At 31.6% G+C, this 14,452-nt stretch overlaps 1 protein-coding gene across 1 annotated transcript in view; it reads right to left on the reverse strand.

The window, feature by feature from the left end:
- LOC140059801 (serine/threonine-protein kinase MRCK alpha-like) overlaps positions 1-14,452 on the reverse strand; it is a 37,556-nt gene that overhangs the window by 16,975 nt on the left and 6,129 nt on the right. Inside the window, exons 3-11 of the mRNA XM_072105725.1 lie at positions 11,348-11,431; positions 8,092-8,187; positions 6,898-7,140; positions 4,234-4,290; positions 2,749-2,892; positions 1,746-1,911; positions 1,210-1,372; positions 525-673; positions 192-308 (exon numbers count right to left, since the gene is read on the reverse strand). Of these exons, the coding sequence (XP_071961826.1) occupies positions 192-308; positions 525-673; positions 1,210-1,372; positions 1,746-1,911; positions 2,749-2,892; positions 4,234-4,290; positions 6,898-7,140; positions 8,092-8,187; positions 11,348-11,431 (1,219 nt within the window). The remainder of the gene's footprint in view (positions 1-191; positions 309-524; positions 674-1,209; positions 1,373-1,745; positions 1,912-2,748; positions 2,893-4,233; positions 4,291-6,897; positions 7,141-8,091; positions 8,188-11,347; positions 11,432-14,452) is intronic.

Consider the following 14,452-nt stretch of genomic DNA (forward strand, 5'->3'; position numbering starts at 1 on the left):
AAAAATTTTCATACAAAATTATTAAAAATAAAACTGAATAATTAATTTTGGTTGGGATTATACATACTTAGGAAATCCAAAATAAGCAAATATTAAAAAAAAGTTTCACAATTGCTACTGAAATTAAATCATATTCTCGAGTCACCCATGGCAGGTCTTGTAATCTTTTAATTTAAATAAAATGTGTTTACCTGCAGCTTGCTTCTTTAAAATCAATATTTCTGATTTGAGTCGTTTTGATTCAGCAGTATCCGTGGTAACAGATCCTTGTCCAGTTATATTAGCATCTTGCAGGAGAGTTGACGATTCTAGAAAATCAAAGTGGGTAAAATAGTTATAACGCAAGTCATTTTGAAACCAAGCGGGAAAGACCTCTCACTTCATCCGAACAAACATTAGAAGAAATGTCAACAGAAGCTGGAAATGGAAGTCATTATTGCTGTGGAAAGCCATCCACTTAACAAATGTTGTCTGTAGACTCTATGAGCTCAACTGTAATATTGGATAACCGTGTCTATAGTTACCTGTTAATCGTCGGTTAAGTTCAGATTTCTCCGCTTCTAACCGTTTAATCCGCCTCTCATATCCCTCAATCGTAATACTGTCAACCACTCCATCTGTTTTGATTTCAATGCCCTTTGCGTTCGCTAATGACCCCAGGTCAGATAAATTACTAATTAAAAGAAATAATGGCATCATTAACAACTCAATTTACAACTCAATTAACTTAACTTAAATTTTCAAAAGCTACAGAAGGATACTCTTATTCATTAAAAATATAACACTAACAGGTCTTTCAGTATTATACATCGTAATTAGGCTATTTCATGATGATAGTTTTAAATATTGATTTGTTAATACTCGATTCTTAGTGCTTTATTTATTTATTCTTTATACTGGGTTGCCTCTTCAGTCTAAGACTGTTCTCCCAGAGGGCCCAGTGTATTATGATAAAAGTGCTGTATCTCCACATATCATTCCATACTACAGCATATGTGGTGCCTGTATCATGCAAGGTTAGGTTATGGGTTAAGTTATGGTTTATGACATTGTGAACCCATGTGATACCATATTACAGAAAGTATTGTCCTATGTGGGGATACAGTACCAAGAATCAGGTAGATTTCTTACACTTATTATTGAAACCACAAAAATGTAGAATCTCTGTATTTAATCCATTCTACATTAAATTAATGTTTCTTTGCTTACCTATTTCTTGTGAATGTGAAGCCAACAAAAGGCAGATGGTTACCACTGAAGGCTGCATGTGTGTTTGGCGGCATGGCTTCAGAATTTTTCAGATCTGATTCATCAACGTCAAAGTTTGACGTGTCTGTTGGACTTTTCACATCAGGAATGTAGGGAGGAGTCACTGAAAAAAAAATAAAATGTACATGCTTATACAAATATATTTTTACAAATTTATTCTGGTATAAAAAAAAAACAAAGTTAGAAAATCTAATATATATAATAGACTTAAGGCCAATTTACACTGATAAGCGGTAGCAGTAATTGGAAAACAAAAAACTAGAATCTATATTATTTCTTTTGACCATTTACACAAAATGCGGAGCAGTTGCATCCGCTCACGGTAGATACAGATTCTACTTGGACTACTTACGCTGTTTTCTGCTCGGTCTTTAAGTAAACACAAAAGAATAAAATAGAAATATTTATATATAAATCTTTTTTATTTACACTAATTAATTATATAATAGATAGTAATTATATAATTATAGACATACTGTTTCTGATATTCTCCCAGTCAATATTTTCAAAAAATGAGTGGTTTTTAAAATCTTCTAATCCGTTTCTTCCCAGTCGACTCTCTCCGTCACATATTAGCCTACGTATAAGATCCTTCGCATTCTCCGATACTTCGGCTTCTTCAGGCGGGAAGTCAAATTGATTCTAAAAAAATTTAAATGAATTTAATTTGTATGTTCCCTTCTTCTTTAATGATAAAATTAATCATTGTAGGCCAACAGTATGTTTGTACTGGCTAACTAATCTACTCTCACTATGGGCTAGTAATTACTGAATATCAGTTCTCAACACAAAGATTACTTATTTATAACATGACATGATAACAAAATACACAAATCATATCTTATGGGTACGATAACTCCCATGTAATTTGGAGTCATTGCTTTTAACTGTATTTTGTGTCTTTCCTTGAATTGGTATTTTAAACCATAGTCATCATAAATCATAATTTGTTCTGGTCAATTTTCTTAGACTAGTAAAATGGAAAGTAAAATCTATGAATAACTATTCCAGTGGCGCTATTAAGGAATTGTCTCTTATGACAAAACAATAAGTACACTTAATGAATTTACGCAGCCGTGTACTTAACACACTGAGTAGATTAATTTAATAAGGAGTGCCATAATGAGGCGAGGAACAGGAATAGCAGTGATTATTGATTTGACTGTCTAGCCAAGAAAACAATGTACTATGGGCGGTTAATGGATCTCTAGATACAAGATAGTTGACTTATTTTAGGTGGGGTTCATTTCATATTTGAATGGATATATAATCAAATGATAATTAATAAACAAATGTGATGTTTAAATAAATTTAATTTAAATAAAATTTGCTGTTTTTAAATACATATTTTTTTTTTCAAAATTGGTTTGTAATTAATGTAAAGGCCCCAATCCAACTTTTTTGGCTGCTCAGTGCTACAGATTTTAACTTGCCGATATTTTTTTTCTTCAGTTGAAATAAAGATACCAAGATATATACCTTATGGTTCATGATTTTTCCGTACGTTTCTACCAATGACTCGGCATAAAATGGCGTTTCACCAAACAGCATTTCATACATGCAAACTCCTAATGACCACCAATCACATTCGGCACCATATCGCCCCCTACCATCTTCCATTGCCTACAAAAGCGAAAAAACAAAAAACATTTTTATTATTAACTATTATGAAGAATTCATGAAGTAGAAAATAATTAATAATTATTATCATTTTTAGCATTTACAAACAATTTATTATGCTTAAAATTACAGATTTTTCTTTTTGAAGCCATGTTTTTGGGAAGAGACACCGAGTTTGTAGCCTGGCTTTCAATTGAAAAGTATGCTGTCCGTTTGGTATTAAACCTACAGTAGTTCTTGTTTGGTTTCAGAAGCAAGGCACAGTAATGCAATTTTGATTAAATATATTATTAACAAGCAAATCTTGTATATATAACAAAACCAAAAACATTCAGACTATTAATCATAAAATCACTTGAAGTTAGATTTTAGATTGTAAACATCACTACATAATATGTGCAAAATAACAATATTTTATAACACACATTCATGTATATAAACCTTTAATTATAATGGATATGATTATAAATGTATTGTTAAAAATCATTGAGTTAGAATTCAGAAACTGCAAGTAAAACACCAACGTTACAGTGACTAACATTACACAAATGTAACGTACTGTACCACAGGCGATTTCACTAGCCAATAATTCTTTCTGAAAAACGTGACAATAAATAAATAAAGTCTTACTATTGACAGAAATAAAAAGTTATGACAAATTATAAAATCTTTTTTAATATATTGAATATATGTCTAAGATTAGGAACAATCAATGCTAAATAGTTATAACTAAGATACAAATGTCAATGTTTGGGAATAATCTGTGTCTCACAGCCTAACTACACAAACCAAAAGTGGTATTGTTACCATTATCGGACAGGGGTGTTTTAATTTTTTTATATATTTGAGTTGTAGCTCTCTTCTCGGAGAGAATAGGCCAATGTCGGTTTATCCAGGTAAGCTGGCACGAAATAGACTCAACAATATTAATGTCACATCACATTCATTTGTCCTCTATCATTCAAAAAGTCTATTAAAGTTTTTAATTTCTACAATGTATTATTAATACTATGTTTATTATTGTGGTTCAAATTGTTTTAAAAAAATTAATAATTTTTTTATTGTTTCACTAAGATTAATTAATTATACACCAACTATATAACAACACTTTTATGAAGATGTAAATTATGTTTCTGTTTCTAAATTTACTATTAAATATTTAAATTTAATATATATTTTCCACTATATAAATACAGTAAGCACTACTTATATACTGCAGGTACTGTTAGAATGCTAATTATTAAGTATCGGTTCCTTGAATGAATAATTTATAATACTGGAAACAAAAATTAAATTATGAATGTACAGAGGCTACAAATTTATGAGAAAAAATGAAATCTTTACCCTGAGAATTTCTGGTGAAATATAGTCGGGAGTTCCCACGGCAACTGATGATTGTACCTACAAGAAGAAATCAAAAGAAATGATAACTAATAATTTACAAACAAACTTTTACACAAAGGTAAATCCACATAATTAAGTGGTAAAGCTCTATCTACACTAATTTGATAAAAAGAGTGTGATGTGCCTAAATATGGTAGTGATATAACATAATCATGTCCATATATGGGCACATTACATTCTGTTGTCACATAAAATGTGATAGTGTAAACAGAGCTTTATGTAGTAATGTACAATCAACTCTCCCAATATATTTATTTTTCAAAAAATCCTGGCAACATTCTGAAAGTGTTTTTTAATGCTACTGTGTAAAACAATTGGGAAAGCTTCTGGTTTGCAATCGTGTTGATTATATAATAAGATGACATAAATATCACAAAAGTACATTTTCTTCCCGTAAACTTTCTACAGATACACCATCCTCATCCATGATATTTCAGTTGACAATTTTCCAATACTAATTTGTTTAACATCAAACTACAGGATATATAGTTCTAAAGTTGAAATAAACACCCATCAATTTTATTGATAGACCAATCAATGCATTTTAAAAAGATCAGGTCAAATTAGGTGGTTCTTTTATTCTTTTGTTTTTAAAAACAGTACATCCCAGATTATGAATAAACACCATTGTTAAAATATAGCATAAGCTTCCTGACAGAATGCTTCCAGGGAAGTAAATTGCAGGATAAGTAAAAGCACAAAACACACACAAACAATAGGAACACACACAAACAATAGGGGCATTGTTGATAACAAAATGATGGTAGTTCAGTATAGGCCTGGATGAAGCTAGTGGCCCAGGGTAGTTGAGCCTAAGACAGTAAAAAGGAAGGGAAAATAAACTAATGTATTTATAGAGATATTATAATAATACATCTGGATGAATCGTAGACATTTTACTTAGTTTATTTAATTTATAGGCAAAGACATTTGATTCCTTGGCGGGGCCCAAAATCAAACAAAGGCTCCATCTATTAAACTAATGCCTTCAAGTTTATTTTTAAACTCATTCTGGTCTCTATTCGCATGCAGTATTTTATTTGAGAAATTTAACTTGTATCTTAATAATTATGTTTAATTCTATGTTTTAAACACTAAACAAAACACATAAAAAAACTAGATTTGGCCATTCCAGGATTGACTGAAAGCACTTTTTTTTTACTTATTAATTTTGTCAAAATTGGGTCAAAGTTTAATTTTTGCAATAATTATTTGAATTTGTATGTCTTTACCAATGAACAGGATTTCCCTAATACTTTCGTCAATCACTATTTCTGCATGAGATAACTGTATAAAAAACATGAATTAAAAGCCAGGTGCGGGCAAAAAATTTATATTGATCATACATTCCAATGATTATCGATCTATAGTTTCCCCTATGTTTCATAATTTTTGGGATTTTATTTGTGTTACACGAGCTTGTTGAAAATAAGCACTTTCTTATCAGTGGGGGATAGTTCAAATTACACAGTAAAATCTCTATTCTTTTGTACACAAATTTTGTAAATAAAGAGGAATTTTAAAAAGCTATGAAAAATAAACAGTGTGGTAAAAAATGTTATCAGATGACTAAATATAGGTAATATAACTTGAATTTTACATTTCTGGTATTTTTTATTTTTTTTAATCAACTTCAGATTTTTATTTTCATGCTATAGCAAAAATTATCCACCGTATATCCACAATCTTTTTTCACCTTCTAGGGAGTCACCAGACATGTTATTACTGTACATTAGGTTAAACTACCTAACTACTGAAAAAAAGTCTTCCTGGTTTTTATGGCAGAATTTTGCCAAATTTTGTATTTGACCATATTAAGGGAATTCATGTTTTTTCGTCTAGATTTCTATTACAAATATTTGATTTATGTATACCGTACTGACGCGGGTATAAGCCCATACTCGGGTATAAGCCCACCCCCGACTTTTGACTAATTTTCATGAAAAATGAGGCACTCGGGTATAAGCCCACCCATTAATTCGAAGATCTACAGTGTGTGTCGTAATACATTATTTTGTATTTGGCGACGTCCATACACCGAATACACCTACCTTTGATCATAACCAAGCTAGGCTAATATACGCTAGGCCATATGAGGCCTAGCGGTCCTGTTTTGTTTACACTCCATCGCGGTCGAAGATCGCTTCACACACGACGCTACAAGTCGCCAAAACGGAAAACCACTATTTGGTATCGGCTGCCATAAACAAGCTTATTAAATTTCTTTGGTACATTTCTATTTAACGAACATTGTATACTTGCTTTTCTGCTTGATAAATTCTTGTTAAATTGATGTTTAAAATAAGATATTCTACGATAAATTACACGAACTATAAACTTAATTTTCCGACACTCTACACCTCGTGTATTTAGAGGCAACGTCGTACACGTGAGGGCGCTCGCTCGCATGGTGGAATACACAGTGTACATGTGCTGTTTTTGACGATCTGCATTTTTGGATCCTCGGGTATAAGCCCACCCCCCAAACTTGACGTGATTTCATGTTCGAGGGGGGTGGGCTTATACCCGCGTCAGTACGGTAATTAACCAGATATTATATTTAAAATTCATGCCTGTACCTGAGCTTTAAAAACATTGACTTACCGCCCCATCTTCCAGCATCTTCAAACAGGAACCAAAGTCCCCAAGTCGAATATGTCCATATTGGTCAACGAGTATGTTGTCCGGCTTGATGTCCCTGTGCACGTAACCCATTTCATGTACAGAGTTGATTGCGAGTACCATCTCTGCAATGTAAAACTGCGCCATAGACTCTGGTAAACGATCCTCGTGCTTGCTCAGTAAGGTCAGAAGGTCACCGCCACTGTAATAGTCCATAACCAAATACTGGAAAGAAAAAAAGTTCAACATTTTCAAAATGGACTAAAACGTTGATGGGATATTGTGACGTGTGTTTTAGCTTATATCTTGGATGTTTTAACAATATGAACGACCAAATGTTTAAGATCAACAGATTTTTAATATAAGTACATTCAACGTCAGGGGACTTAACGATGAAATAAGTTAGCACAAGATATCAAAATTTAGCGTAGACGCTATTGCCTACAGGAGAAAAAAAATCGAGAAGCCGATCAACAAGAACATACGCGGGTACTTAATATAGGACCAAATTGATTTTCACATCCACAACATATTTTTACATAGAGAATATTTCTTTTTTTTTTCTTTTAGAAGGTTTCAAGGAAATGTCGAAAAAATGATTAAACTTCAAACTGAGCCAAGATTGGGGTCAAGGGTCAAAAACATAGCTACATACAAATGTCAAGTTTGTATATTTATGAGTCAACATTGTTCTGTTCACATTCTTTAGAGTAAAGTAACAGACTAATGTTATAAAATGAATCATTTAGTATGACTCACCACGTTGTCCACTCACCTACCGCATGTGTATGTACATTACCATTAACATACTAATTTAATTTATCTAGCTTACAATTGTCTACTACTAATGTCTTACTGAATCTTCTATGTCTATCATCAAGATCACGGTCGTATTAGTACTTAGTACAGGCCCCACCCTCTTTGAAATTAAAGTTTGTAGGCTTATAATATTAAAATAAGACCAATGTATGCATTTTAATGGAAAGAGATAAACTGCACACAGAGTAATAATGTTGAAATATATATTGTATATAAATATCATTTTTTTTAAATGATTCTAGCTCCTTTGATTCTACACAATTGAATACACTTGATGCACCCCACTTGACAATGGTATTGTCCATTGTAGGGACGGGGATTCCCCCAATTTCTAAAATATAGCCAAGTCATACTTACTAGATAATCTGTATCTTGAAATGCGAAATGTAGATTTGTCAGCCAGCGACTGTCTCCATACACAAGAACATCACGTTCTTCAATAAAGCAGGCCGTCTGGCAAAAATGAACATTATAATGTTATTAAATTGAAAGTTAGTCATGTTTATTCAAATAGTCCATAATAAAAAAAAAGATTTTGGCCAAAAAAAAAGAAGAATATTTTATAACAAAGAAGGTAAAAACTAAAATTTAATTATTTACTCCAATAACAGACGCCATCACTTTTGTTCAATAAAAAAATTGCTATAATTTTATTATAATTTATTAAAATTACTATAATTTTATTATAATTTAATATTAGTAAATCAACATATGGGCCACAAGTCAAAAAAATGTGTCGCAACAAAGTTTGATGAGTTGCAAAATTGATTCAGATCTTAAGAATGTTATAATCCCACTTATCTACTATTTCATTTTAAATTTATTTTACTAGAAGAATAGTACTACAATAATATCATATTAATATATAATCTGAATGAATCTTTTTCAGTACTGTAGGAAATGAGTCAACTCTCATACAGTACTTTAGTATGTGTATAAATTATTATCACTTGGCCTAGTAGCACTTAAATATTATTCTTATAACATTTAACTATGAAGGAGAATATTAATTTTGTTTCCACTTCAATGATTTAATATGCAGCGTTCATTCGATTGCGTTTTGTTTTAAATGAAATAATACTGAAACACTCGGTTTATTATTGGTGTCAAGAAATAGAGACAATGTAAAGGGAAAGGCTAGCAATTAAACATGTTAATGCTCTGTTCAGTTGTAATTAAACTCGTCTGCAAAAGGCAGATGGTATTTGAACCAAGCCAGCACGTTGTTGATTGAAGTCCAAGCTGCATGTACAGTTATAACTACAGTGCATATTTTAAGTTGAAATTTGGCAAGACTTTATTAATATTTGTACATATCTTTGGTCGTCTATGCTTGTTATGTTTAGGGCTTGTTTTGCTTAGAAAAAATAAATGGTGGCGTTACTACACATCTTTGGTATTTTATAAGAGTATGTTATTTGTAGGGCTATTTTTCTGCGAGGAATTAGCTGTTAATGCGTGTATAAATAAACATCATCAGAAACCAGACATTATACAATTTTAAAAGCTGACATCCATCATAATTGCGTGTTGTCCATCATTTTTTGTAACTGATTATTATAGTGCAGTTTTTCAAGATTGGTTTCAACTAGGACGCAACAAAATAACGTTAAGATCAATGCAATTAACATGCGATTAAATTACCATTGTAAATTTGGTAAAATTGCTTGCATTTTGCGTTTAAACTGTACATCATTGCATTGCGTCCTTGTGGGAACCAAGCCTTAGCACTAATAACTATTATTTTATACTTCACCTTGGATTTGGAAGTACAATCAATATGTTTGAATTAGTTTGAAAGTATGAAATCAAATTTTTATTTAAAAAAAAATCTTTGCCTTAATTTTCTAATCTAATTTTAATTTAAATTACAAAAATATTTTTTATAAACAAAATGTAATAATTCACCTAAAAATAATTCAAAAAAATTAATATTCTTATCTTATGAGCTTTAATTTTTTTGCCAAAATGACAAAACAAATGTTACCTAAATAAAATTCTGACGAACATTTCTGGAAGAAAATGTATTTGATAATTATGTTAATTGTGAAATGTACATGAAATACCTCACAAAAATAAAATAGTTCTTATAGACATGAAGAATGATTTCTCATACAGATACATTTAAATGGCAGATACATTTAAATGGCCCTTATAGCTATTAACTGTTATTTCTTATTAGGCCTAATCAATACTAACATACACACACTACATACATAAAACAAGGAACACACTTTTACTCATATTGTACTAACTGTAGAAAATAATTTAATGTTTTTTTTCATAACTTATTGTATTGAGGATGAATATAACATTTTCCACCCATAGAGATTACCATAATATCTTACTAGGCCTACTCAAATACATACATATACTAATAAACCTCAACTCGTACAAACTGTGGAAATTTACTTAATTTAATATTGTTAAATTTTTTCCTAACTTCTAGGTGGATGAATTCTAAGCTGTGTTGCTCTTGTTTGATTTGTCTCTCAGTACATCCCATAATTTATTCAGGTCATAACTCACCAAGAAGCCAATCTCTAGCTGAGATTGTCAGTGGTGAATGACGTTTAGTATTGCACATGAGATGAAGGTCTAAAATTAGCGATCATTTATATCATATAAAAAAATGATGTGCTTACTTCTATTAAAGATGTATTGTCCCCCCAAAAACATGAAAAATGAAGATTAACTAAATTAGGTTATTTTGTAATTTTGATAAAGTTAATCACTTCTGTAGAAAATTTAGGAATTACTTTTTCAGCAGGACAATACATCTTTAATAAATATTTATCTCTTTCTGCAATAATAATATTCATTCAATTCATTTCCAATCGATAAATTAATAAAAAATCTTTATGTACATTTTTTTTTTATTATACTATGATATTTGGCCTGAAATTGGGGCTAATTTATCATTTATAACAAACATTAGGAAAGTCTATGTTAAGATTACTGCAAATTACATATGAAGAGCCAACAAACTGAGAAACTTAGACTTTGAATTTTAAAAATAGTTTTATCAGTAAAGATCAATACATGATTGATCGGTGTACAAAGGGTATTGTCTTTGTATCTATGTATGCAAACCACAATTGTTATATGATGAACAAAAATCAGAACTATCTAGTGAAATAATTCCAGAGTAAAATAATGTAATTTCATAATACTTAATAGGGTGTTGATATAGGGGTTAATAATAATACGGGTATTTATTTAATTCTGGCATGAGTACTGTATGATAAAAATACAAACTGCGGTAACAATATTCTGCCATTAATCTACCGTAAAAAGTATAGTAAATTGAATTAAATAATTCAAAAGCAGATTCAATGTATGGTATGATGAATTGAACATTAGATTCATTCTTTGATGGTTTAACTAGGCAACTGTTACTGTACTGTAAATCCCTATGTCGATGAGTATTAATAATTTTGCTAAGACTCCTTAAGTAGATGATTATTAGTACTTTTGCTAGTTATTAAGGTCAATAATAAATCACTAATGATAATTCTAGCAACAATGTATAAAATATGATGCAATATGATTCATTTTGGTTATTAAAATATTTAGACGCATATCATGGACTCAAAAGGTAAAACATATTTACCTCGGCTCGTTTTAACATTTCCCATTTGTTGAGGAGTTTCATGGCATAAACTTTTTGTGTTTCCTTCTGCCTGACCACAGCAACCTGTAACATAAAACAAAACGTAAAATTCAACTTTCAAATTATATCTCACTCTTCGAGGAGAAAGGGATATTGTAGGTTTATCCAGGTAAGCTAGGCACAAAATATACAATATACCGTACTGACGCGGGTATAAGCCCATACTCGGGTATAAGCACACCCCCGACTTTTGAATAATTTTCATGAAAAATGAGGAACTCGGGTATAAGCCCACCCATTAATTCGAAGATCTACAGTGTATGTCGTAATGCATTATTTTGTATTTGGCGACGTCCATACACCGAATAACCAAGCTAGGCTAATATACGCTAGGCCATATGAGGCCTAGCGGTCCTGTTTTGTTTACACTCCATCGCGGTCGAAGATCGCTTCACACACGACGCTACAAGTCGCCAAAACGGAAAACCACTATTTGGGATCGGCTGCCATAAACAAGCTTATTAAATTTCTTTGGTACATTTCTATTTAACGAACATTGTATACTTGCTTTTCTGCTTGATAAATTCTTGTTAAATTGATGTTTAAAATAAGATATTCTACGATAAATTACACGAACTATAAGCTTAATTTTCCGACACTCTACACCTTGTGTATTAATTAGAGGCAACGTCGTACACGTGAGGGCGCTCGCTCGCATGGTGGAATACACAGTGTACATGTGCTGTTTTTGATGATCTGCATTTTTGGATCCTCGGGTATAAGCCCACCCCCCAAACTTGACGTGATTTCATGTTCGAGGGGGGTGGGCTTATACCCGCGTCAGTACGGTAATCACATTTTTTTTCTGTACCATGTTAAGATGTTGATAATGTAAGTGTACAGTAATAAAATGGAATACATAATTATACCATATTAAATGATATAGTAGCATAGCCACGTTTGAAACGGTAAAGCTGAAAATGCAACCCAAAACTATTGATCAGCAGTTAATAAATACGGCTTTTTTTAATGAAACTGATTGCCCTGAATTGTTCAGAGAGGTTTTTCCTCATCTACAACAATATGACATTCCTTTTCTGAAAAAAACATATGGTCTGGATAAAAAAAATGCATGATATCAATTAACACACATGTATGCATATAGTTTAATTCAACTATGAAAAAAATTAGTTTACAGTATAATAAATAATAAAGAAAATACCATTGTCAAAGAAAGAATTGGTTTAAAAAAGAAAAGTTGAAAAGAAATGGAAAGTAAAAATTACACAAACCAATATAATACAATTAGGGGTATTGGTGAGATATGGACGATACCACTGTCTTGGAGGGGAATTTTTAAAATGTTTAAAATTGTGTTCGAGTTATGTTTTCCCCTCAAAGGATAAATGGTTTATACAGGTAAGCTAGTCACAAAATAGACTAATAATCAAGTATGATCACTCTACTAAATAAATGTAGAGTCTAAATAAAACAACGTAACAAGGAAATGAAGTTATTAAATAATTTGGGTCTTCTTGACATGAAGTAGTGATGGACCAAACAAAATGAAATGAATCGTAGCAACACACAATTGTGTACTGTCTACACTGTGACTGGTAGGCATTGATATCAGCCGCCTACACTGCTGGTAACTCACAATGATGTGAGCTGAACCACGGAATACTTTTCATTTGGTTCCTGTTAAATTGTTCATTTAGGAGGTGGGAGGGGATTGGATGCACATTTTGTTCGTCAAAGATGTTCTTTTATATAAATAAAAAACCAAGGTTTTAAATCATTCATTCCATTTTTACTATATTATCATTTTTATGAGATTTACAAATTTAACATACATACAATTATAACTACATTTTTTTCACTTTATCAGCTACTGTACTACTAGTACTAACACTCCAGTACATTTAGCATTAGCAGGAAGTGGTTCTCAACATAAAGAAGACTTAACTATAAATAGGGGGACCATTAGGTACACATGGTGCAATTTAGCCTCTAGATTTTAAAACCAGACTCATCTGCATCTCTGGTTTAACAAGGTTCCTGTACTCCTTCCTCCTGTTCCTGTAAATTCCACTATTAGTAGGTATCCCAATGAAAGCGCACAGAGGGGTATCACTTTTGAAATATTGACGAAATTCGAAAAAGTAGTATGACTTTGATGTTAAATAAATCGTATTCAGTCTTAATTAATACTTACAAAATTTATATTGTTTGAAAGTACTTGTTTTAATCTATGTATAAGTGTGTTTATGATTAAAATTAATGAATTAGTTGCCGAGAAAATGCGATTTTAAAACGGTTCTAAAATCCCGTCGAGCCGATTTCCGCGCGTTGAAAACCTCATCGGAAAATCCCCATCAGTTTTCAAAACACGATCGCACGATTACCATTGGAGCTAGCGGATTAATTTTTGTTGTATGTTATCAGGCTTTAAATAAGCTTTAATTTGATACAAAAATCGTCTTCTATAAATAGGTTTTTCGTAACGAAAAGTCAATTTTTGTGACAAAAATCCAATTTTGATTCACCGTTTATGGAAAAATATTATGGATTTTGGTATTAAATTATAGCTAAATCTACATTGAAATCGATAAAACATAGTTTACAAACGTATTGTGCATGGTAATTGTGCGAACTACATTTTAAAATGGTGCATGAGGCGTAAATCCCGTTCAAAATTTTAAAGATCCAACCATTATAATCCGGTGAATATTGTAGTGAGTAAAATATTGTACTCTAAAATACGCGCGTGTTTGTTGTGGCGTTTTCCGTTAAATACGTTAATGCACCCTATCAGCGAATGGTACGTTCCATATTTTGAACACGTTGTTTAGTTTTCCTCGCTCGAGTTCGACCGGCTGGACGCGAGATGTGTGACAGCAGCGATGTCGGAGATTGACATGTCCTATTCCGTCGTAGAATATCTGGTTTTACACATTAATTTAACAACTTAAAATTGATGTAATGTGCGGAAGATTTATTATGCAAGTATACAATGCAAATGCGTTAGGTTAAAATGTACCGAGGAAATTCATTAAGCTAATTTACCAACGTTACATTTGACTCTGTATACGGCGGCCGAAAGTC

The sequence above is a fragment of the Antedon mediterranea genome, chromosome 10 (genome assembly GCF_964355755.1).
Source record: "Antedon mediterranea chromosome 10, ecAntMedi1.1, whole genome shotgun sequence".
NCBI lineage: Eukaryota > Metazoa > Echinodermata > Crinoidea > Comatulida > Antedonidae > Antedon > Antedon mediterranea.